At 41.0% G+C, this 26,671-nt stretch overlaps 1 protein-coding gene across 1 annotated transcript in view; it reads right to left on the bottom strand.

Moving 5' to 3' along the window:
- Window positions 1-26,671, bottom strand: part of KIF13B (kinesin family member 13B) — a 124,354-nt gene that overhangs the window by 57,276 nt on the left and 40,407 nt on the right. The window contains exons 3-11 of the mRNA XM_036379870.2: window positions 17,984-17,999; window positions 16,413-16,473; window positions 14,672-14,764; window positions 13,893-14,073; window positions 13,411-13,498; window positions 11,972-12,106; window positions 10,136-10,248; window positions 9,573-9,684; window positions 5,043-5,255 (exon numbers count right to left, since the gene is read on the bottom strand). Of these exons, the coding sequence (XP_036235763.1) occupies window positions 5,043-5,255; window positions 9,573-9,684; window positions 10,136-10,248; window positions 11,972-12,106; window positions 13,411-13,498; window positions 13,893-14,073; window positions 14,672-14,764; window positions 16,413-16,473; window positions 17,984-17,999 (1,012 nt within the window). The remainder of the gene's footprint in view (window positions 1-5,042; window positions 5,256-9,572; window positions 9,685-10,135; window positions 10,249-11,971; window positions 12,107-13,410; window positions 13,499-13,892; window positions 14,074-14,671; window positions 14,765-16,412; window positions 16,474-17,983; window positions 18,000-26,671) is intronic.

Below are 26,671 nucleotides of genomic sequence, written 5' to 3'. Positions count from 1 at the left end.
AAGCTTGTTGTGCTCTGTGTTTTTTCCCTCTGCAGCCACACAGATGGGGGAATGAATAAAGGCAACATGACTCATTTTTCAAGGCACACTAAGCAGTAAGTAAAGGGGTCTTAAAAACACACATTGCACGTAAAGGCAGAATCCACCCAAAAGTTCTTTAATTAGTTTAAAGTACAGATGTTAACATGGAGTTTATGTGCTTCAACACAAACCAATTACATGATACTGGCAGATTTGCACAAAGATACTCATACAGAAATTAATCTTATCTCTACATTCCAAGTGACTCATGTTAAAGCCAGTTTTGTTTTTAAAGATCCTGCTGCTCTGGCTATCAAACTCTCAAAATGACGCCTCACATCTCAGCACACTGCCATGCCACCAAAATATTCTTATTGCTCATTTTTAAATGGCCTGATGTGTGCATTATTTTTTCTACAGGAAAAATGCAGCTCTTCTGGTTATGCACCTCTGCATTTCTACATACAGTTTACAGAGTGAGTATCAAAGGAAGCTTTACAGTGAGCTTCTGGACACTGAAATTCCATTTTCTTGCTAATTTGCTACTGCTCTAATTTTGTCTGGTGAAATATTCAAAGGCCCATGTTCCAAACACAGACTACCTTAAGGAGATACTCCCACAGCCACCCATCAGACACCACAAAAACTGAAAGGGTATCAGCATCCCCCCATCCCTGGAAGTGTCCAAAGCCAGGCTGGATGGAGGCTTGGAGCACCCTGGGATAGTGGAAGGTGTCCCATGGTAGGGGGTTGCTCTAGAAGAGCTTTAAAAGGTCCCTTCCAACTCAAACTATTCTATGATTTTTAACTTCCATCTCCATAGTGGGATTTCCTCCTCTACAAACCCTGCTCAAAGAGCCTGTGGACTTCCTCATGTCATTATTTCATTACTGCTAATGAGGAACATGGGTTTGGCTGGCTGGCATTTATGCAATGCCAATTAAACAATGGGAGCATCATTCTCCAGAATCAGACACTTCCTTACCACAAACCCAAAACTCCTCACAGGAATCCAGATCAAGGAGTGGCCTCATTACACTGCAGTTCCTTCAAGAAAAGGAGCAAGTGCCAGGATTGGAAAATCCTGTTTTAAGACAGGAGTTTCCTCTGCCTCAAGACACAACAGTCTAGGAACTGTCAGCTGATGTGTCCTGTGTGGGCTTTTTCTCCTTTAAATACCTAAATATGTGGTTAAAGGGAGAAGGATTTTGGACAAGGGTCTGGAGGGACAAAAGGGAATGGTTTCCCATGAACAGAGGGCAGGGATGGATTGGGAAGGAATTGTTGGCTAGGAGGGTGGTGAGGCCCTGGCACAGGGTGCCCAGAGAAGCTGTGGCTGCCCCTGGATCCCTGCAAGTGTCCAAGGCCAGGCTGGACAGGGCTTGGAGCACCCTGGGATAGTGGAAGGTGTCCCTGGCCATGGCAGGGGGTGGGACTGGATGAGCTTTAAGGTCCCTTCCAACCAAAACCACTCCATGATTCTGTGAATTCCACACAAAAAGCCAAGGCAATTTCCAAAAAAAAGTAATTCACAATACTAGAAAAAAACATTATCAGGGCAAAGGGGTGGACACTACCAGGGCAGAATGATGAAGCCCAGATACTCTCAAGGTTCAATTTGTCCATTTCTTTGGACAATAAGTGAACATTTTCACACATTTCAGCTGCACAATGACCTGAGTAACTCTCCTTATTCCCCACAATGCTGAAATAAACCCCAAAGAAATGAGCCTAGCCTGACCCCAGACCCACAGGCTGCTTCTCTGCTGGAAGCAGGTGAATTCCCAGCTCAGGAAGGACAAGCTGGCGGCCTTGGCACAGACAAATTAAAACATGATGTTAATTCCATCAAAAAAAAGAAATTCAAAATGCATGGATTATAAAAGAAAAGGGGAAAAGAGGATAATTCCATACTCTGTGAGGGGAAAGCCAACTGTCAAGTTCTGTCCCGGTTGTTTAGGAGAGAAAAGGACACTGACACCAAAAGGCAAATAAAACCCAAACCCCACAACTTGGCAACTTCTATATCTGGAAATGAGCTTTGAAAATGTAACCTGTCATAATGAGTCAGTGCTTTTGTTCACTTCAGGAAGTTATTTATGCACATTTCTGGAAGAACAATTAGATGGGCAACAAATGTAATGAAGTGAAAGGAGCACAAGGCTGTGAATGTGGGGTTTGACCTTTACTGTGCAGCCTCTTAACAGCAAATTGCTCTGGCTTTTCCCTGCTCTCTGTCAATGCCACTGGGATGACAACTAGGGTGGGATTTTAATACTTAGGAAATGAAATATTTATTATTTCATCCTTAGGAAACACTACTTCATTACTTTGGACAGCTGCCATTATTTTGGGAGTAATACTAAAAAATGAAACAAATGGGGATTACTTGCAACTCTCAGAGTACTGCTAAGTCTGTAGCTGATATTTTAGAGGAATTTTTAGATATTTAATATTAGGATATTTAACTTGAGACACCTTAAAGAAACTGATACACACAGAGTGCATGCTTAGCACATTAGGCAGCTCAAATGAGAAGAGTCCAAAATCCACAAGTCATTTGCAGTATCACAGCCAGCATTCCCTGCATACCTCAGGATGCAAATGTTGTAATCATAATTTTTCTGAGCTTCAAACCACAGGGATTACATCACCATTGGTTTGTCCCTTTGGAAACAGAACTCAGAATTACACTAATTCTTGGCCTTCATCTAACATTTAGACCATGTTTCTCTTGAAATGTCACTCCAGAAACAATCACAGAATAGGTTGGAAAAGACCTTGGAGATCATCGAGTCCAATCTATGACTTAACACCACCTTATCAACTAATCCATGGCATTGAGTGCCACATCCAGTCTTTTTTTAAACACCTCCAGGGATGGTGACTCCACCAGCTCCCTGGGCAGCCCATTCCAATGCTCAATCACTCTTTCTTGTTAAGATTTTTTTTCTAATTTCCCATTTTTTCTAATGTTAAGCCTAAATTTCCCCTGGTGCAGCTTAAGGCTCTCCTCCCATCCTGTCACTGCTTGCCTGGGAGAAGAGACCAACCTCCACCTGGCTACAACTTCCCTTCAGGGAGTTGTAGAGAGATATTGCCTAGGGCCTGTGAGAGATTCAACAGCTGGAAACAGGCAAAAAAACTTTATTTAACGGAAGTCACATCTCAGAGGATGTGGCCAAGCTGAATTCTTAAAATATATCAGCAGAGCTCTGCCTAAATATCACCCAGTCTTAACTGGAACTATCCATGCTTCCATGTCCTCTGCTTCACAGAATAAAACAAAGAATGCTCAACAAGGTGCTCAATATCTCAATGAATGCCTGTGTTTCAAGATGGACATACAGAAAAACGTAAATAAATTATATAAAGGGAGATGGAAGCATCCCCTGGACGCTCTGCAACATTCCCTCATGGAATTCTGTCTTAGGTTACAAGATATGGCTGGGATGTGTATTCTATTTGCCATCTGTTAGAGGTGGGGCAGTTATCTTCTGTTAATTGGGCAGTTTTTCTTTATCTCTTCCATAACCAATCCTCCCTCTGGGAAATACGTTCTGCTAATGGGCCAGTGAGTGTCACTGCCCGGCTGATAAAAGTCCATCATCCCACTGGGAGATGCTCCACCCAGAGGGAGGAGCCAAGCATTCCTACCTGGATATAATCTGAGATTTGGAATACCACAGGCAACCTTTTCCCACTGGATTCCCAAAGGAGCAGCTTTCTTCACTGGATTCCCAGAGGAAGACCAGGCTCATCTACACCACCACAGGACCTTCAGAGGAAAACTAAACCCTTCTACAGGAGTAGAAAGAAGCCCTCCCCACTGCAGGAGGGCTGCAGCCACCATTTAATTGGACTACTACCAACACCCTGAACAACAGGGTGTCAGGTTGTATGCTGACTCTGTCAGTAGTATTTTCTTTTTGTACTATTACATTTGTATTTCTTTTTAATTTTCCTAGTAAAGAACTGTTATTCCTGTTCCCATATCTTTGCCTAAGAGCCCCTTAATTCCAAAACCATAACAATTCGGAGGGAAGAAGTTTACATTTCCCATTTCAAGGGATCCTCCTGCCTTCCTTAGCAGACACCTGTCTGTTCAAACCAAGACAAAATCTTTCTGTCGAGCCGGCTAAGCTCTACAGGGTGTCAGGTTGTATTCTGACTCTGTCAGTAGTATTTTCTTTTTGTACTATTACATTTGTATTTCTTTTTCATTTTCCTAGTAAAGAACTGTTATTCTTACTCCCCTGTCTTTGCCTGAGAGCCCCTTAATTCCAAAACCATAACAATTCAGAGGGAAGGGGTTTACATTCTCCATTTCAAGGGAAGCTCCTGCCTTCCTTAGCAGACACCTGTCTGTTCAAACCAAGACAAAATCTTTCTGTCGAGCCGGCTAAGCTCTACAGGGTGTCAGGTTGTATTCTGACTCTGTCAGTAGTATTTTCTTTTTGTACTATTACATTTGTATTTCTTTTTCATTTTCCTAGTAAAGAACTGTCATTCTTACTCCCCTGTCTTTGCCTGAGAGCCCCTTAATTCCAAAACCATAACAATTCAGAGGGAAGGGGTTTACATTCTCCATTTCAAGGGAAGCTCCTGCCTTCCTTAGCAGACACATGTCTTCAAACCAAGACAAATGCCTTCTATAGAGCTGTAGGGGGATGGAATATAAGAAAATAAAGGTAGTATAGAAAGTAATCTTACCCCTAAGAAGTTGTAGCTGAGGCAATTATTAGAGATTAAGAACAGGCCACAGCTGTAGCCAATGAGAAGAGTGCTTTAAAAGAGTGGGTTGGTTGGTTGGCTGGTTAAAAGGGGAACTGGAGTCAGGTGGCTACTGTGAGAAGAACGGAGAGTCAGTGCTTAGAGGAGCTGCCTATGAGAAACATGAAGGAGGCATGAAACTTGCAATAAGGAGACAACACTATGGAACCTCTGCAATATAATGACAACAGAGAGCCAGCTAAGCCTGGGTGGGGGTTTTCTGGAATTGCAAGGCCTCAGGTTTGTACCTCAGCCTTGGTGAGCTGCTCCCGCAGCTTCTCCACCTCCTCGCGGAGCTCGCGGATGATGCGGGCGTTGGGGTCCTCGTTGACCACGGCGTGGTTGACGATGTTCTTGGCCCTGTCCGCGTAGCGCAGCGTCGACAGCGTCTCGTCGTAGTTGTCGGCCGCCGGGCTCACCGTGGCCACCATGGCTGTCTTGCTGTTGCCGCCGAGGCTGTCCTGGAAGGTTTGGGAGGGGTGGTTTAGAAGCAATATTTTTATTTTGGTTTGTTGGGTTAAGAGTTTAAGCCGTGCGAGTTAAGAAAAGGTTGCGATTTTTCAATGTTTGTTTTTGAAAGCTTGCTTGGGAAATGTCACTCTTGGATTTCGACACTCTTGGTTTCTTTCAACAGGAACCAAAAAAAAGGCCTTGTTTTGGGCTTTACAGGGCTTGGTAAAGTATTCAAAGTTTTCTTTCTATGTTTTCTGCTTAGGTTTACAAACCAAAATGTAAACGTTTCAGCACTGAGCTTCTCAGATGCCACTGAGGGAGCTCAGGAAAAACCACGATGAATTCAGATTATCTCATTTTAAAGACTAGAATACTGATGCCTTCAAGAAATAAATTACTGAGATATCTCTTCATAAACAATATAGCTGATTTTACTCCTATAAACATTCAGATTGGGGCCCTTTCCTTCCTCCCACTGGCACAACTCACAAATCTAAACTGAGTTATGTAAGAAATTACCCTCCTGGAATTTGGTTGAGAGAGAAGGGCACAAAACAAGGATGGAAGGAAGCAAGGAAGGAAGGATTCAATCTTTTTACTGACCATAAGACTATGGTTTACAATTTCAGCCAAATATAGATACATGAAGATAAAATATTCTGGTTTAAATTGTACAGCAGATTTTTTTTTCTGTGTGGCACTTTGGTTTCTTTGGTTTGTCTGGAATTTTGGGGTGGGTTTTTGTTTGTTTGTTTTTAACCCAATATCCTTTTCTGAGACAAACCACGCTCTTAATTTTCATCTTCAATAACCCATGAAATGTAGGTCAGGCATTGCCATTAGAACAATCTGACTGCATTAGCTGCTTGTCAAACCATTTCAGTTCCAAAACACACGTGGAGCTTTCCCCAGCAATCATTAAAATGCCCCTTTAAGTATTTGCCCAATACTCTCCTTTTGGCTGCGTGATGCCTAAACCAGTTTGACAGGAGTCAGGCTGTTGGCAGCACTTGGCTGTCTCTGGTCATGCAAAAGGGCATGGAACTCATATGAAACATAAATCTCTGTATATTTATAGTGTTCAACACAGTCAGCACAGGCAGGTAAGTGTATTTATGCAGAAATCAGCAGCAAAGAACAGTTTGCTGACTGATCTCACCATGACTTTACTCATCCAAGGATTAGCCAGTGTTTACTCCAAGTTAATCCATGGCTTGGGAGGGTCCCCTCTTTACCACAGACATGTTTTTTTAACTGAAAACTTTAAGACTAATGAATCATTCCATGGGATTTCCTGGCCAAAAATTAGGAGTGATACCCTGCAACTGCAATCCCTGTTCTGCATAAAAAGCTGGAGTCTGGCAGGGAGCTGGCCAGGTACTCCCCTTCCAAATCCAACCTTAACTGTTTGCACTGTGGGAATGTCCTTCTGCACAAATTAGCTCCAAAATAGGATGAATTCATTATTTGAATTGCAGCTCTGCTGTAGAGGCAGCTGAGAACACTGTAACAGTGATACATCAGAACCCACAATACACCCATTATAAACTGGGCAAAGTCCCTCTTGTAGCAATTCAAGCCCAATGCCAGACTGTCTGATAAAGTTTTATGTATAAACCCCAAGTGCTGATTTCACTGGTTTCTTTTAATGATAAGCAAGAAAGGTGAAAAATTAGCAAATCAGCCTCTCATTAGTGAAAAGAGTCTGTAAACCAGCCTGGCAAGGCTGGGTTTGCATGTGTTAGAGAGACAGAGTGGAAACAAAGAAGTTATTTCGAAGAATTAACTAGCTTTTTCTCCTCTAGCAGTAAGATTATTGTGAAAACAACTCAAAATGTAGAGCTCAGAAATTGTATTTTTAATAGCAGCCATCAGGCTTCTGATTAACACAGGAAAACAAGATGTTTGTGCCAATACAATTTGATTAAAACCAGAAGTTACAGAACTGACAAAGATATTTTGCTCCCTGCATAGAACCTGATGCCACTGCTCAAGCAATATTTTTCAAAATGGCACTTTTGTCTAAAATCCTCAACAAAATTAAGCAAAAAGTTTCAGATCTTGAGGTCTCCTGAACTGATTTCTCAGACTTGTGGAGAGATACTGTATGACAGATATTCCTGCAGTTAGAACACATTTAGTCTGCTTTGATATCATAATTACAAGTTGAAAGCCAGGGAGAAAGCTCAGCCCACTATCATGGACATATTTTATGAAAAATCTTTTCATTAGGATCTTTTCTCCTGAGAGGCCTCAGAAACGAAATGTGAACAATGATTATCTGCTGCTGTGGAATGCAACAGGTGCATCTTTGATTGGTCTCATGTGGTTGTTTCTAATTAATGGTCAATCACAGTCCAGCTGTCTCGGATTCTCTGGTCAGTCACAAGTTTTTATTATCATTCCTTTCTATTCCTTGCTAGCTTTCTGATGAAATCTTTTCTTCTATCTTTTAGTATAGTTTTAATATATCATTTTCTTTTAACATAATAGATATCATAAAATAATAAATCAGCCTTCTGAAACATAGAGTAGATTCTCATCTCTTGACTGCAATTCAATCTCATGGCTTCTCCAAACAGGCCCCTTTAAACGAATAAATCCCTTCTCTGATCTCTAATTAAAAAAAAAATATATAAATGTTCCCCCTTTCAAAAACAAAGCTTCAATGAGAGCTTGTTTGTTAAAAAACCCCAAAAGCCCCCAAGCCTTGATGTTGGACACAAAGAGGGTTTGCCTGAAAGGAGGCAGAACAAAAGTGGGCTCTCGTTCCTGCGCCGCGTCCGGCTGGCGGCATCGTGGCCACAATGCCTCAGACAGGTGCTGAACAGGAATTGCAGTCTGCTCCCTGGATGTGTTTAGAAATGGAGCAGCAGAACTAATTCTAACAAGGCTGGAAATTCATCAGGAAGGTTTCCACCCTGCTCCAGCCACATCAGGAATCCAGAGCGCACCGGGGCGAAGTGAAGCTGTGCAGTGGCTTTGTTGTCAAGTTGCAGAGAGCCAAAAAAATAATTTGTTTCTTCTAAATGAGAGTAAAAACTCAGTGTAAATATAGAGAGGCAAAAATGTATTTAAACACTGAAAAAGCCTCAGTGCAAGAACACTGTGCTGTGAGAACTTGTTTTACTCAGACACTGTTTGTGTTGTGCCATTAAGATTTTTACATGGCTATTGGATATCCAGATCTGTTAGGGATAAATAATTTCACATGTCCTGCTAAAAGGTCTATTAAAAGGCAGCACTGAGAAAAAGGAAGGTTTGTGTGTCAAGAGGTTACAGGAGCAGGGATTTTGTTTTACTTAAGCATTGAATTGAACTTGTTTTCGAACATCTGCAAGGAAAAATGTAATTTTTTTACATCTCCACACTTCTGTACAATGTGCAAGTCACTTTGTCTTTTTCTTTCCACATGTGCCGTTAAATCCCAGGGATATGAAATTTAAACAACACTTAAAAACATTGCTAAGAAAGGGTGGGGAAACCAAGACAACAAAGTATAGCCAGATCGCCTACAAAATAGTAAGAGGACAAAGAAAGGCTGGTGATGCCACAAATCAATTTCTTCTCAGATTATTTCTTTCTACCAATAAGTATCTCAATTGCTGCTGGATAACAGCTAAACAGAGCATAAAGGGAAAAAAAGAAATTTGACTTACACAGATCTCATATTTAACAATTTGGGTTTCTTCATTTAGACTGTACACATGTTCATCCAAGTGCCATCATGAAACACTCCTTTTTCCCCCAAAAAAACAAACCACCAAATAAGAGTTCTGCACAGTTCAGAAAATGATTTAACTGCTCATTTCATATGAACAGCATCTCTGAAGTCTCCTGACCTGTTCCTCAGACTGTAACTGGGATAATGCTCTGCAATTATACTCTGCTGACAAAAGTAAAATATCTTAGCAATTAAATTAGACAATTAGGAAAAGGTAATTGTCTTAATCAACATCTTCAGAGCTAAGCATACCAGGATGTAAAATCAGCTGTATGCAGAAATAACCCAAATTAAATTAGCCCCAAGGTTGTGTGAAGCTGTACTTACACTGACCCATAAAATATACACTGCTTTTAATTTTATTTTTGAAGTTCCTTAATCCTTAGGCCATTGCAGGTCAGCAGAAGACACATACTTAGTCTGCAGAGATATTAATGGCTTACATCCAGCTCATTTTCCAAAGACAATTATGGTTAACATCAAACCCAGAAAATGAAGCAAAAAGCACAGAATTTTGATGTCATTCAATGAGACTCTTCTCCCCCTTTCCTCTCTTTCATTTCACTTTAAAAAAGAATATTAAAAAAAATCCCTTACTTACTTTAAGTAACCAAGTGAGCACAGAATCACGATATGGAACAAATTTGTTCTTGTTCTTGCCAGCAGCCTGATCTGCCAGGGCAGAAATAACCAGCCCCAGAGTTGTGAGGGATCTGCCCAGAGAACACAAACAGTCATTAACAAGGGTAAATATTCATAAGTCAAATGCATATTTAGACAGTGACTTTCTCTCTGAAAACATGCTCTGAGGAAAAAATTCCTCATTTAATTTTGATCATTTCTTCTTCACAAAAGCACCACTCTTATTTTTTTTTTCAGTATGTTTTCAGTCTTAATAATCAGGTCTTCACACTGAAATTCATGGCAGCTGCAGGAACACAAATATTTTTTAAAAATATGGAGATCTTATTCCCATCTCTAAGAGTACTGCATGTTAAAAGGAGAATTAGAGAGAAGGAAAGGAGAAAAATTGACTACAAGAGCTTTGCAGAGGGAAGAAAATGAGAAAATTGACTACAGGAGCTTCAGACTGTTTTACGAGTAGGCTGTATTTAGCAGGAAATGGTGATGAAAAAAGGAAAACAAACAATTTCAAAGCCTTACTTGTTAATGTTGCTTCCTTCTTTCAGCCTGTCTCCTGCAGCACCAGTTTTAGTTGCCCTTTCACTACCTGCCAAGTCCACCAGGCTGAGCTTGCCCACCTTCTCACCTGATGTCTGGGGAAGGAACCAGAGAACAGCCCCTGTTAGGACACTTCAATCAAGTTACACTGTTTGATGTATTTTACAACAGGAATCAAACTTCATTTTTGGTGTAAACTCTTGTTCCAACCCCTCTGAGAATGGCTGGATTTGAACAGTGCCCTGTGCTAAGTCACTACCTGCTGCTTCAGAAACAACAGGGAAGTCATGGATATTGTGAAACCAGGTAGTCTGATATTTTCAAATATCTCAGAAATCTCAAGAGGAGAGCACACTAACTGCTGAACCATGAAAAATTCAGAGTTATGGCAAGGGAGTCACAAGCAGAGACATAAGGTTCACAATCCCATCTTGAAAACAGTCTCCTAAAATCCTCGGATTTTATACCAGAGTTTCTTCTGTTTTCCAGTGACCAGGAATTAACCTGATGAGAAGCATGTTATAATTTACATAAATTATCACAATTGCAAAGTCTCCTTTATTCTCATCAGCCTCCCAGAACATGATCCCAGCTAAGTATTTAAACCTGTAATGCACATTTTGTTACAAATCCTTTCACCTCATTTGGCCCAAAATGACATTCTGAAACACTCCATGAACCCCCTAAATCAATCTGAAATTGAAGAGCCAACTGTCTTTGAGAACATCTTGCTCACATCATGTTCTTCTGCAGCATCTGCACCTCCAGCACCCCAGGATCCCAAATACAAAGTGCTGCATCCCCATAAAATGAACGGGATAATTAAAATCACTAAGTTCTCAAAATCACACCCTAAACCTATCAAAATATGATGTGATCATGGAAAGCGCCATTTCCAGGACTGAAAAGACCAGCAGATGGGAGAACAGGGAAATCTGTTGCAGAGGTTCACACAGGGGTCACTGGAAGGTGCAGAGAACATGGACAGTCACAGCCACTCTGCATCCGGGCTGAGCAGGACCACACAAAAATCAGGTATGAAAAGCATGGACAAGAGCCACAGCAAAACTGGAATGAGAAAATATGGAAAAATAAAAAAAAAATCAGCACAGTATGATGCTGATTTGAAGTGCAAAGGGGAAAAAAATCCAAATAAAGAATGAGGAAAACTGTGTGGATAAGAAGATTGGTGGAAAATGAGAAATTAGGATGAAAAAAAGCCCAAATTCTCATTATACTTTCCAATATTTAGGCTCAGATTTGCTCTGTGGACACAAATTTCCCCAAGGCTTTGAAAACATTAAAGAATTATCCAAGCACAGAATTTATCAATGAAGTTTAAAGATACTTCTTTCAATTCCAGTTTATCACCATTTTCTGTGAGGGACTAAATAATATTGACATAATGTATTTCACACACCCCTCCAAGGCATATTTATGTATAAGGCAACATAAATTAAAGTATTTGCAGCTTTAAATGCTTTATCAATATTTAATATTTACACATAAAATCATTAATGTCATTCAATGCAAAGTATTTAATATTAGTATTTTTTTCAATTTAGAAAGTTGATAATTTAAACAAATTTGCATAATTTAGCAAGCTGGTAATTTATATCAATTTGCATTAAATAACCACATGAAGGGGATCACCAAAGGTACACTCAAGTGTATTTCCATTTTTCACCTATTTTATATTTAGCCTGTACTACAAACTGCTGCTTCCAAAGAAGTGGTTCTTTTCCTGTGAAATACATTAATTAAAGCAAGGGACACATCCCAGCCTGACATTTGGAGCTTGCAGCTGGATTTTCTTACCCCTGATTGCACATCATAGAGGGTGTGGGTGAGGATGATCTTGAAGACTGCGTGGGACCGACTGCTCTCCTCGTTCATGTTGGTGGCAGCCACTGTCCGAGATTTGTTGCCCTCAGACATCAAGGACTCGATGTCCTAAATACAATTTTCACAGCCATGAGTATATCTGCATTGACATCCTTTTCAACTACCTCCAAAAATCACCTCATCTCAGTCAAATACAGCATTTTCTTGCTAAGCCTCCCATTTGTTTATTCAGGATTATGTGAGGGAAAAAAAAATCAAAGTTTTTTGGCTCTAGAAACTCCACAGTGTCATGACTTCACCCACTCTTCACCCTAGATATTAAATTATCAACAAAAATAGTACACCTGGCTGCACAAAGCAACACTCAAAAGCAGAGAAAGAAGTGAGGAACAGCAATTTGTGTTTGAACCTTGCCACATTTTAGCCTCAAGTTGTCATGGTCTGAGGATCTGGAATACTGACAGAAGGCTCAGAGGTTTATAAAACAGAACCATGTTGAAAAGGACATTATATTCCTCCAAATTTTAAGAGCTTATTAAGTACTTTGATCTTTTGTGATGAGAAAGGTGCAGCTCCCCTGCTTCGGGGTTTCACAGCAATTGTGTAAAATGGTTAAGACCTTGGGGTCTTGGGCTAAACTTCTATTTCTGCATCTGTAGCTGGGTGATGCTAAAACAAACAGTCAAACAAAGGACCAGCACAGACCACTGACTCCAAATTCTGGATTACAAAAAGCTGCTGGGCAACATGGAAAGGCAAAGCATGAAATGTGTCCTGTCTTAGCAGAAACCACCACGGAGAGCTGGATGAACACCTGGAGAAACTGCAATTGCACTATTTTCATGTTTTGGTTAAGCTGACAGATTCCATCCCATATTTATCCATTTTCACCACAGTAAGTTAAAACTCCTTAAAAAACAGGGCATTTTGTGCATGCACATATAAACATTTACTGTCCTGCAAGCCAGTTTCATGTGATGCTCTCAAGTATTTGCTTGGTAAACAACCATTAGTTTATAATTCCAGCGTGTGCTACTGGGAAAGCAAATTACTGAGTAGAGCATGACAGGCAAAAAGTGACACAGTGGGGCACTGAGAGCCTGTCTCTGCTTAATCCTGGGCCTGTAATTAATCACAGAACACTTTCTCATGACAGTCTGCACTCATCTTAATGCTGAGAGGAAATCTGTTCCATTCAGCAGCTGGATTACTTCCAGAATTACTGAGCAGCACAAGACGAAGGGAGTTTCTGCTCTCAGCCCTGTTCTCCCCAGGGATCACATCACAACAATCTGCAGCTCTCTTGCTCTAAGATTACTGATAAGGAGCATTTTAGTAGTTCTGTCCAGCTTAAGGGACAGCACCTGGGGTTTAGGATGTGAAGATAAGCCTTTCATAAAGTTGATCCTTACCTTGTAGCTAGCAACAGCTAGTTTGGATAGGCCATCTACGTAAGGGCCATAAACACTGTGTTCTCTAACCTTTAATGACTGACGGCTTCTGGTTGGGGGAAAAAAAAGGGATTTATAAGCACATGACTGACTTAAGACAACATTTACACAAAGTCCATTTCTCACTGACACATCTCAAACAGGATGGTCTCACAAATACCCACTGAAGCACAGAGCAAGGGCCAGAATGCAAACACAAAAAGAGCTTTGTAACACATAAAAAGCTGACACAGACAGTGTCGTCACTTCACAAAAGGTACATTTACTCCAGGCTTTTAGTCTTGCTACTTTATTTTGATTTATAATGAGGAGATGCTGAGATCAGGAAGCAGCAAAAGCATCCCAGGCAAATGTTTTAGATGGGATCCATTAAGGCAAACTGGTTATGTAAAGGAAGAGTGTAGGACAAATTCTACAGGGCCATTCACACACAAATTCCTCACCCTTTGGGGTCAAGGAGATCTCTGACTTTCTCATTGTAAATCTCCATGTAGGATACTTCCACTTTGAAACTCTGCTCTTCATTTTCTTCTTTCTGTGCTCTTTCAAAGAGTCCACTGCAAAGTCTAGGAATTAATCCAGGCTGATCAGCAGTACCCATCATGGTGTAGGATTTTCCAGACCCTGTGTGAGGGAAGCTGTGATTAGAGAACATGCAACAAAGGTTCCTGCTGCGCAGAATATTGATAGGAAATAAAAGAGGTTAATTTTTTTTTGCATTTTAGTAGAAGGTATTTGTTCCATTTTCTGCCTTAAAGTAACCCAAACACCACTGAGCTAAAGATTATTTTAATTAAAAGGAAAAGTAAAACAAGAAATTTGGTTCAGAGTGCTGGAGAACTTTTAGATAGATACAGCCTTACCGTAGATGACAAGCCACTAATGAGAAAACCCCTCATATTACTCTTTAAATATTACATTAAAATGACAATTCAAGATTATTTTAAGCACAGAGGCAGAAAATCTGAGCAATGCTCTGAGCTCAAGGACGATCATGGTCACGCCAAAGATTATCATATGAAGTGTGAGAAATAAGGGTAGCCAGCAGCAACAAAACCTTATTTCTCATCCTGCCCACCTCATATCTGATGTTACAAAAGAGGAAAACATTTCTTATTTACATTAGAAGGTATTTCTCCTCCAACAATGTCACAAGAGCTGTGGAAAGAACCAGAACACAACACCTTTGGAGGAAACATTTCTCCCCTACTCTGGGACTCACCTGTTTGCCCATAGGCAAAGATACAAGCATTGTAGCCTTCAAAGGCATTCTGAAGAATATTCTCTCCAAGGCACTTGAAAACAACATCTTGACCTAGAAAATAGAACCCACAAGCCAACACTGTAACACAGCAAGAGCATTTTGTCCCTCAATTTGGATTCTTTGACAATTAGGTAGAAGCTGTGAGGGTTTTCCTGCTGTTGCTGCCTAAATCACATCCAGTGTTTGCTCCCTGGAAAGGAGCAGAAGATGTGCTCCAGATTTATGCTGCTGTAAAAATTAGGGGCTGGGATTATCATGGATATACCTGGATGTGCTTAAAGCAACATCTTATGAAGGTTCATACTCAGAAGTTTTATCAGCAGAGAATCTATGACCAACTGCAGAATTTAATCTGCTGGGGAATGACACCTCCTCAAAATATACTCAAGCTGTGCATTTTAATGACAGTCAGTTGATTTTAATCCAAGAAAATCAGCAGAGCACTGGAAAATTTTACTGTGTAAGACATTGGATATTCTCATGAGGAGATTTTTGCAGAGAAGGAATCACAAGTATGTGGAAGATATGGATATTCACAGGGTACTTTGCACTGGCAAAAAGTAAGGTGTAACATTTCTTTTGTAATTGAACTTTGAGCTTTTTGGATTATTTTCCAAGCAGAGGAAGGAAGGCTTAAAATATCTGGGTAGTAACTTGAACAAAATTTATTTTCAGAATTAATTTTATAACCCAAAAAACTTAAGTCTGAACAAGGCATGACAGAACTTTATGGACTGAAAAGTTGTCTCAAATAATGTTCCTTTAAGCTCTTCCTTTCTCTTATTGAAGTTCCTATCTTTACAGCCAAATTCATGCTAAATTCCCAGCAAAAGCACCAAGAACTGCGCCAGGCTCAGCTGGGGTAACACTTCCACTGTATACAGACCAAAATATCAGTTATATAGGCACCACCTTTAGTTTGAGAAACAAAATATGTAACATTCCTATGTAATTTATATGGCTGAAAGTGTCACATTTTTCTCAGTGGCTTGATAGGCTATTATTCATTAGTTATTTGTTAAAGAAATTAAAAAGAAGTGTATGTGTCTTTGATTTTTCTTATGATTTTTATGAAATAAATATTACGTTCAATTGATCGCAAATTTTAAAGAATAACAACTGTGAAAGGAATAAATTATAGGAGTGATAACTCCTAATACAGTTCATATTTTACCATAACTATATGTCAAAATGCATGAAAATAATACATAATAACTTTTAACTGAATACATTACACATTCTCACTAAAGCATCTGAATTCACATACACTTAAATGAAATGAGGTTTTTATTAGTATTAATATTCCTTTATTAGGTTTTACTATGATGCCAAACTCCCATCAGCACTGAAAAACATGAAATTACACATAACAATGCTCCTCAAAAGAAATAAATTGGTTTGATGCATTTAAAATGAGGGAGTTGGAGCAGTATTTTAAATAAAGCTGTAAACAGGAGTAAAGCATCATTGTGCTGGGTTTCTCCACTCTCTGCACTGCAAAGGGGTGGCAGTGCCCATTGCTGCTGTCATCTTTAGAGAAAAGGAACTGGAATGATTGAAGATTTTCCCTTTTTTGACAGCAGCCAGTCATAGAAGGGACAGCATTTTGTGCCATATGGCCTGTGCCCTGCAGCAAGGACTGTATTTTAATCAGATCATTCCCACTTGGAGACAACCAAGCCACAGTAAATATTATTACCTGCATATTTTTCTTTGACAGATTCATCCATGGACCAAAAGCAGTGATCATATGCAAACACCTGCAGGGGAACAACCAGGACACCTCAGAACAGCTACAGCCAAATCCAACACGTTATTCACATTCTGACATTCTGACATTCTGAACTCAACACACATTCCCACTGAATTCCTTATTTTCTAGCAGTTTGAAGCCTAAACAAACACTTCATTTTCCTGCATGCTTTTATTTGTTCCTTGTTTCTATTTGTTCCTTTCTGTGCCAACCCTACTCCCCACTCTCCACGTGCCAACCCAGTGGATGTCAAGGACCTCTCCATTTCTCCTCCAAACCCATCCTTGCAATGCATTTTTCACCAGAGTTTCTCTTTTGCAAACTGACAGATGTCCTCTAGCTCTTTCTGCCTCCCATCTCTCTGTGCCTCTTGTCTGCATAAATTAAAAACAAGCCTTCGGGTAGGAAGCTCTTTCCATACAAGAGGAGTATGTATTTATTTACATTCCATGACAAACCAAAGCAGTCATCAAAGTCTAATATTTGCAAGGAATAATAGAAAAAAAAAATCAGTTTTATCATGAAAAGAGCAGCACTGTAATATTTTTAATAGAAAATTTTCAATTTTGCCATAAATCCATCGAAAGGTCCACAGGCACCTTTCGTCCTGAAAGATGACCTGAAATAATACAATGTGTATTTTGGGACAGATGTTTGCAAAAACAGCTCCCCTGGGTATGTAACTGCAAGGAAAAATAATAATTAGGGTAATGTCTGACCTACATTCACAAAATTTATTCTGTAAGATGTAGGAAAAGGGAAGTGCAATGTGGAGCTCTCTGCCTGTGGATTTCCCCTCTAAGCTTAATGGAAACTGCTCTTTCCCCTTTGGATGGCCTGCATTGTTACACTGCTGACTACCAACATTTATGAAAATGCTTAACATAGCAAAATCCTTGAAATTGAAATAATTTATCTTCAAAAATACATTGTTTCCCCCTCCATACTACACTGATGTACCAGCATCAAGAGATAAAGTAGTTATTTTATATCCTCTAACTGAGGAAACAACAGCTTGTGTATTAAAAATTATGGTGCTCTTTTTTTTTTTTTTTTTTTTTTTACTTTGAATTCATTTTACAGCTAAACATATTATTAAAGCATCCCAAGCCTTCAGAACATTTAATAAAACATCACTGGCTGCATGAGCACATCCATGGAGCTGAACCCTGATCTGCCAGGGCAGAGTCTTCAGAACAAGCACAAAGTCACGGGACCATAAAAACAAAATGAGTTTGCTTTAAACACAAATACCAGAAAATGCTTTTAAAAAGCCCACAAAGAACAAATATCCTCCATTCAGAGTCTGCAGTGCTGAGTGTGGATGTTCTCATTTGTTCCTCTGACTCATTTCTTGGCACGGGCTGTACAGAGCATTTCTGCAGCAAGGAGATGCTTCGAGTTTCTTACTCAGCAGCTGATCAGCAACAGAGCTCTGCAAAATGCTTTTAATATCTGGATAACCCAAGAGTGAGCAAGTGATAGGACAACTCTCACACACTGATGAAAGCTCTTACCTTTGGCTGAGTTCTGCTGTTCCCCCATGCATCAGGAGTGGAAAGGATTTGGTACAAGGTCAGGGGAGGAAAAAAAAAAAAGACAAAAGAAAAACAAGGACTGTTAGTTGTAGTGATTTCAGCTTAATTGTGCCATCATTAATCAATGGAATGTTGTATTAAAAGTTCATTTCTCTCCTCAGATATCTCTTTGCTTACAGACCCCAAAGTCATTTTATAAACCCCTTCAGGGGCATGATTTGAGATGCTGCTCAGAGTTGATTTAAAATTCAAAGCTACTGATTTTCCTCATGCTGCATGTCTTTCTCATTCTCTCACGGGCTTATTTTTCTTGTGACACCTCTCCCTCTTTCTGGGTGTCACTGCCTCTTAAAAACAAAGTACCCAAGCAGCATAAAAATTTCCAAAACCACTTGAACAAGAACTGCAGGAGTGTTATTCAAGAGGAAATTTCAGAGTCCAGCCCCTGGGCTTGCCCAACCCAGCTCTCTCTGGTTGCTGGGACAGCAGAGCAAACATTTGCTTCCTCAAAAGAATGAGCAGAGAACAGCAATTCTTCTACTCTGTTATGTGCAGAATTTAAAAGTTTGGGGGGGTTTGTTTGTTTGTTTTTAAGCAAGCACAAAATTACTGGAGTGACCTTTAAAATACCAGCACGGCCCCAGTGGATGACTGCAGGTTATGCAGCCTCCCCACATCAGAGGCTGGAGAAAAGCAGTAAACACACAACAAGCCACTGATACTCCCCTTGTCCTGGACCTTCCAAATGACATTAGGAAACTCTTGACATCAGCAACGAGTAAAGTCTTGTGACAAGCAACACTGATTTCTTTTGAACAGAGCAGGAGAAAGACATGGGAGCCATACAGGATTACCCTCAGAGCTCCTGCTGCTCACAGGGCTTGAGAAGCAAGTTTAAAAATAGTAATTTCTGAACACTGTCTCTCAAAACCAACTATTTATTACACAAATCCATCACCCTTTTTTACTCATGCCTGGATCTGCTGTATCTGTTTGACAGAACAGGAACGATGGGCACTTGGGAGAGCAGGATGATTATTGAAGTCAAGGTCTGAGCATTTTCTCTCAAATTTCTGAGCATTGTCTCTCAAAACCAACTATTTATTACACAAATCCATCACCCTTTTTTACTCATGCCTGGATCTGCTGTATCTGTTTGACAGAACAGGAATGATGGGCACTTGAGGGAGCAGGATGATTATTGAAGTCAAGGTCACTCTGTGTCACAGGGTCATCCAAGTCAGCAATGACAACATGACCCCTTTTCCTCTGCCATCTGGCTTAGTTGAAATAAAGGCTCTCCCAAGTCCTGGCAGCCAGCTTGGTGTGGATTCTAGGCTGTTACTCCTGGGTGGATTTTATTGAGGGAATCTCCTTCAGTGGGGCTTTGATCCAGATACAGCAGACTCCAGAGAGCCCCTCTGGATCCCCCTCAGAGAGACAAAGGAGCATCTTCATGGCTTTTTGTGCTCTGAAATGCTCATGGAGCACTTTGCTGCAGGACTTCACTGGAAACTGCCTTTAGGGGAGCTCTGCTTACAGGGCAGGCTAATTACTATTCATACAAAAACCTCCTCCTTGTAAAACAAAGGGAGCAGCAACCCTGGATTCAGAGTCTGAGTTTAGCACTCAGAGATGTGACACAGCCCTGCTCACATTCCCCAGCCCAATTCCAAGGCAGGATTATATTGCAACAACGCAGCTGATCTGCCCAGCCCTCAATATAGGGCATATTATTGAGTATTTGGGTTAAAGCAGCCATAAGGATATAATCTGAGAAGTTCTATCACAGATACAATTTTAAGATTATGGATTACACAAGGGCTATGTATCATCAAGCTTAATTTAAGACCTTTAGTCTGAGCTAAGTATCTCATTTTCTGAAGTGCTGCACAAACACACAAACCCAGGTCCTGGGTCTTGCTTAATCCAAATGTGAGGGAACAGAAGCCCCACGAAACCCAGAGTGCAGCATTTGGGACACAGCACAGCTACACAGAGCTGCAGCTTGTGTCATGTACTTTTGACCACAAAGAGAATAAATGGGACAAATGTTTCCCCAAGGAAAACATTAAGGGTGCAGCCTGCATCACTGTGCTGTGAACACATGAGCCCATTAATGCTGCAGCTGCGTGCTGGGCCCAGAAACCCATGAAAAGATTTTTAGCCTGATGCAAAATCCCTTGGGAATGGAATAGATGGGGAAATAGAGCACCCACAGCAGCCTGGCTGGCTGCAAGGACACACTGGGTGCTCACACCCAAATGCTCCTGTCCATCCCAGAGGTGAGGAAAAGGTAAATACCAAGAACAGCACCACCCGCACAGCCGGGAAGGATCTCCCACAACAAAACGTGACAGGAACCTCGTGTGCCAAGAACAGGGAGGTGACTTTCCCTCTCTGCTCTTGTCAAACCCCACCTGGAATGCTGCACATGGTTCTGGTGTCCCCAGCATGGGAAGGACATGGAACTGGTGAAGCAAGTCCAGAGGAGGCCATGAGGGTGGTAAGAGGACTGGAGAACCGTCTCTAAGGAGACAGGCTGGGGAATTTCAGGCTGTTCAGCCTGGAAAAGGTTGTGTGGAGACCTCACAGCACCTTCCAGTGTTGGAAGGGTGGCAGGGAAGCTGGAAAGGGACTGTTCATCAGGAACTGGAGTGGCAGGACAAGCGAGAATGGGTTCAAACTGGAAGATGGGAAATTTAGGTTAAGATATCTGGAAAGAATTGTCCTCATGAGGGTGGGGAGGCCCTGGCACAGAGAAGCTTCCAGGGGTGAAGCAGCCACAGCTTCTCTGGGTACCCTGTGCCAGGGCCTCCCCACCCTCACAGCCAACAATTCCTTCCCAAATTCCCATCTATCCCTGCCCTCTGGCAGTGGGAAGCCATTCCCTGTGTCCTGTCCCTCCATCCCTTGTCCCAAGTACCTCTCCATCCCCAAGGATGCTGCCATTTGAGGTGCAGGCAGCCCCTCGGCCAACAGCCAAAAATTCCCATCTATCTCAGATACAACAGAAGCAGCCGAGGCAGGGAGGGAAAACTTATCTTTCAGCCACTGAAGGATGTCACTGAGATGCTTCCAGCTACTTGTTTTCACTTGTATCCAGTCTGACAGGAATTTGCCAACTCCCTTCTCTTATCTCTTCTCAGTTCAATGTCAAACAGAAGTAGAGGGAATCTAATGCATCTAATTTAATTCTAAAATTAAAAAAGGAGGAAGACTACTCCAAAATAACATCCTACATTTAAGAGTATTTTATTTACTGCAGGGAATTGCAATGAGATGATCTTTAAGGTTTTTTGCAACTCAAATAATTTGGTGATACCATGAATATATTTGCTGTTTTGAGAGTGAATGAAGACATGGAGCTTGGGTAAGAATTTGTGTTTAAACCACCTCTTACACAGTGTAAATATGTCCTGATCCAGCTTCTTGATCAGGACACACTTGTTTTGTTATGAACATTCTGGTGGTTCCACAGACCTCAAGCCCAATGTAAAAATATGAATAAAATCAGAGCAGGTCCCAGCTGAGACCATCAGTGCATGTGCAATACCACTACCGCTTCAGTTTTTTAATAGAATAATTAAATTACATATTCAAACACAATAAACTGTTCAACCATAGTTAATAGAGGCATTTTAGAAACACCCAGTTTTTCCACGTTCAAAAGGGGGGAAGGAAGGTTTGGTAAGCCTAAGTGTATTTCAGATTGTGCAAATGATGAGGGCGAAAACACCCCAGCAAAGGAGCAGAGGTGAACCCTGGCTGGGGAGAGGAGAGCAGAGCTCAGCCCTTATCTCTTCTGTCTGGCTGACCCCCCAGCTCAGAGATAGCAGCCAGCTGGCAAATCAGCACATGCTCTAAATCAGTCACAGCACATCTCCCTTCTTGTCTAAATCAGAAACTGGCAGATGGGGCAAAGGGAGGAGAAAGGTGGGAGGTGGCAAGGCAGGAAAGCAGAGGAACGAGCTCCAGAAGCTCTAGGACACGAGCTGACATGCCAAGCATGGGTTTTCTTCTCTCTATTTTTTTTGAAAAAGAACATTTCCTATGGCAACAGCAACAACATCCAAACTGTACATTTGAGTGATGCTGCCAAGTGGCACAAGGCTATGCTGGATTTATGGAATTGAAACATAACATTTTGTCATTTTCAGAAGCTTCTGGACTAGCAAAATATAATAAAAATTTGAGGGTTAGAAAAAAGAAAAAGAGAGGCAACAATTCCAACTATGAATCAGGAAAGTCTCAGCAAATCTCTCCAGAAATTCTTATTGCTTTCCACTTTCAATCTTCCATAACCATTGCAAAAATAACCATATCAAATTCCAGTGTAATTAGTGCTATTTTACACCCTTCTGCAGAAAGTATCCAGCATAAACTCCAGAAAGCAGCTAAAATGCAACTAGAAAAAGAAACTGATGGGGAAAAACTCCTTGGTGTTTGCAAGTGAAAAGGCGTCAGTGTCCCCCCAGAGATCACTCTGTAAGGCCACATCTTTGTGTTCCCAGCTGGCCTAAAAAATATTATTATTAAAAATAAAGTTGACATGATGTGTAACAGTAATTTACTCTTTGGACGCAGTCATTCTGGAATTCTGGTATTTTATTATTAAGTTGTAGCAGGTAGAAGCTGTACAATAACTATCCTAGGTTCTGACAGACATAACAGCATCATTTACCAATACTCCCTGAAATTAAAGAACTAAAGCTACATTCGGCAGAGTTTGTCATCCCTTCAAATCTTTCCTTCCTTTCTTTCCTTGGTTAAGTATGGCTCAAAATAGCACTGGCATGGAAAACCCTGAAGCACAATTTCTTTTGTGGCTCCTTGTCTTGGTTTGAAAAGATTGGTGCTTGCTCACGAAGGTAGGAGCTTCCCTTCAAATGCAGAATGTAAACCCTCTCCCTCCAAATTATTATAATTTTTAAATTAAGAGGTTCACAGGTAAAGATATGGGAGTAGGAATAACAGTTCTTTACTAGGAAAAAAAAATAAAATAGAAATGTAGTAATACAAAACAACACTGACAGTCAGAATAGGACCTGACAACCTGTAGGTCAGGGTGTTGGCAGTAATCTGATTAAATGGTGGTTGCAGTTTTCTTGGAATGACAGATGCGGTTCTGTTGGAGCAGTGATCTTGTAGAAGACTAGTTTTCTTCTGAAGGTCTAGTGCTGGTGTAGATGAGCCTGGTCTTCTTCTGGGAATTTCATGCAAAATAAACTTGTTCTTTTGGGAAACTAGTGGAAAAGGCTGCTATAGTGTTCCAAACCTCAGATTATATCCAGGTAGGAATGCTTGGCTCCTCCCTCTGGGTGGAGCATCTCCCAATGGGATGATGGAATTTTATCAGCCATGCAGTGACACTCACTGGCCCATTAACAGAAGATATTTCCCAGAGGGAGGATTGGTTATGGAAGAGATAAAGAAAACTGCCCAATTAACAGAAGATAACTGCCTCACCTCTAACAGATGGCAAATAGAATATAGACCCCCAGCTACATCTTACAACCTAAGATACTCCTGTACAGTGTTTTATGGAATCACAGAATGGTTTGGGTTGGAAGGGACCTTAAAGATCATCCCACTGCAATCCTGTGCCCTGGCAGTGATACCTTCCACTGGAATTAAAGGTGCTTTCCCTTGTTCTCACTCACCTGCCACAAGCTTCCCTACTCAAACACAACAGAGCCAGGAGCACCTCAGGAACAGCAAATATCCCATTCCCAGCACCTCAGCACTGAGCTTTGCTAAGCAAATGAGGCTCTGTTTGAAGAGCAGTGGGTTAGAACATAATGGATTTCATAGACTGAAGGGTTTCTCAAGAAATCTCATCCTTCAAACAAGGTTTTGGGGTCTTGAGGGTGTTTGGGCACTGCCCAGGCTCCCCAGGGAATGGTCACAGCCCCAAGGCTGCCAGAGCTCCAGGAGTGTTTGGACAATGCTCTCAGGGATGCACAGAGTGGGATGGTTGGGGTGTCTGTGCAGGGCCAGGAGTTGGATTAATAATCCTGGTGAGTCCCTTCCAGCTCAGGAGTTTTTATAACTTTATAGCCCCTGGCCATACCTCAGAGTGCAAATATTGGTGTGAGAAGTGGAAGTTCAAAGGAAGCGCTCTCATTGCCTCAGCATTAGACACCTGCCTGAACAGGAGGTGGGATTTAACAACCCAGAGTCTTTTATTCTGAACAAACTGGGCTTATGATGTCCAAGCTTCCTATCCTTCACTGTACTAACAGGACCTTCCTAGAGTGGAGAAGCTGGTAAGTGGTGGAGGAATCACTGAAGAGTTCCAGCCAGCAAGTCTCAAGGTCTTGCAGCAGATGCAAAGGAGGCACAAAACAAAAAAAAAAAAAAAATCAGGAAGATCTTGGATTTGTTTGAAATTTGGGAGCCCAGTTATGTTTCTGAAGCAGATCCTTTAATTGGTAGCTTGTGTGGGTTTTGGTTTTGGGTTTTTTTTCCTGTATGAATATAGGACTCAGAATGAAGTATTTTTAAGAGCCAGAACTGCAATGGTCAGAGTTTTATTGTTTAAATTTCAGCTGCAGAAATTCTTTCATGGCATAAAAAAGCGCCAGCCAATGGTGAAATAAAACATAGAGAATAGATTTAATGATTTTACTAACACAGATATAACCAAAAGGCAGCAGTATGATAGCTGATAACAAAAATCAGAATTCTTTGAGAAGCTGTTTCCTCTCCTTCTGCATATCAAATTGAACTTGCAATTCATTTTGCTGCTGCCAGGTATATACAATGAGAGGAAAAGTCAACTAAATCAAGTCTGATCACTTCAAGCTTATCCTGTGATACTCAGAAATCTATTTTCACAGAATAGTTCTAGAGATTGTAAAGTGCTTAAGGTTCTTGGGTTTCACAACTGTTGAGCAGTTTATAAATGTTTCTACCCCATTTTTACACTCAGGCCAAGTGGTATCAAAATGCTGAGGCGCACCAAACTCCAATTTTTGATGATGTTCTGCAAGTAATATTTTTCTTACAGAGCCTCATTTCTATTTCCACAGAAATACTGAATTCTTTGGGCAAAAAAAAACCACACTGCCCTATTTGAGCAAAAGATTTTTTTGCAATCAGAAACAGCCTCTTTAAAACAAAATCCCCTAATACATTAAAAAAAAAAAAAACCCAAAAAAAACCTGTGAAAGAGCATACACAGTTCAAAGCCTAAACTTGTGTAGCTAAAAGGAACAAAGGTAATCACTGTTCCTTGGAAAATTCCTCCAGTGCTCCAAGGCATTCCAGGCGTAGTTGGCAGTTACTTAGTTTCTACTGACAAAACTAATTTTTGCCAGCTCACTCAAAACAATTAAAAAAAAAAAAAGAATAAAAAAAAGAATAAAAAAGCCCCAAACACCAAGAACTCTGGTTGAGCAGCAGCTTTGTGGGTTTGGGGTATTTTGTACTTGGAGCTAAATTTTCTGTATTGTTGGTACAATAATCTGCTTAGTTCTGACCACATTCAAGCGGTGCATGGATCCCATAAAGCTGGTGTTATGACAAGGGGATTACAACTTTATCCTTTTGTTTGTAAATACTCAGATGTCAGGATACTATTGTGCTCTAGAGAATGTTTGGTGAACAGCCAGTCCCCAAACTTTCAATTACTATTGTGAATTACAGTATTTTTTAATCAAGTGGGCTGTAGCTACCTTTTTATAGTCATGAGAGGGAGGGAAAGGGCCTCCTTAGGATGTGGCAGCTTTTTAACTCCTCTAGGAGATTCTAAATGGAAAATGATGGCAGGTGGAGCAGCATGTACAGGAAAATACACAATATATGGTAATCTTGTTCTACAGCATCAACAAACTCAGCATTCACATCCAGGGTAACCTTTAGCCAAGCCACTGGCACACAGGATTAATCCCAGAGTGATCTCCTGGGCACTGTTGAAAGCAAAAGATTGGAACTAAAAGGAATTTAATCCTTGAAAGGGTATTGCAAGAACTCTCTCATGTCCACCAAGACTGGGTTTTCCATCTTTGGTAGATCACCCAGCTGCATCACCCAATCCATAAACTCATTAGAGCCTCTACCTTACACCAGTATGAGTTCCTGTTTTCCTTGAAAACACAGATACACTGACCAGAATCACTTGGAAAGGCAGCAGATTTTTCCATGGACTCTGTGATATTCACACAAGTACCTAAATACAAATGTGTGCACCCAATATTCTTTGAAGAAAGAAGAATCCCAGAACAATTTGGGTTGGGTGGGACCTTAAGGCTCATCCAGTGCCAACCCCTGCCATGGGCAGAGGCAATTTCCACCATCCCAGGTTTCTCCAAGCCCCATCCAACCTGTCCCTGGACACTTCCAGGGATCCAGGGGCAGCCACAGCTTCTCTGGGCAACCTGTGCAAGGGCCTCACCACCCTTCCAGAGAAGAATTTCTCTCTAAAATCTCCTTCAGCCCCTCTCTGCTTCAAACAAGGAAGAGAAAAAGAGAAAAAATGAGACATTTGCAGGAGTACAAAGGGTCCACAGCCAAGGAGGCTCCAGAGCAGCCCACAAGCTCTTCACCCTCACATTAATAATTTATTCCACTCTAAGAAAATTACTGTAAGGACTCTTCAACTCAGGGAAACAAATGCCTCACCAAGAGCATTCTGAAAATGTTGGTAATGTTTTCTATGTCTTT

This window comes from Molothrus ater, chromosome 3 (genome assembly GCF_012460135.2).
Source record: "Molothrus ater isolate BHLD 08-10-18 breed brown headed cowbird chromosome 3, BPBGC_Mater_1.1, whole genome shotgun sequence".
Classification (NCBI taxonomy): Eukaryota; Metazoa; Chordata; class Aves; order Passeriformes; family Icteridae; genus Molothrus; species Molothrus ater.
Note: the sequence above shows the minus strand (reverse complement) of the source record. Positions and strands in the feature narration are given on the sequence as shown.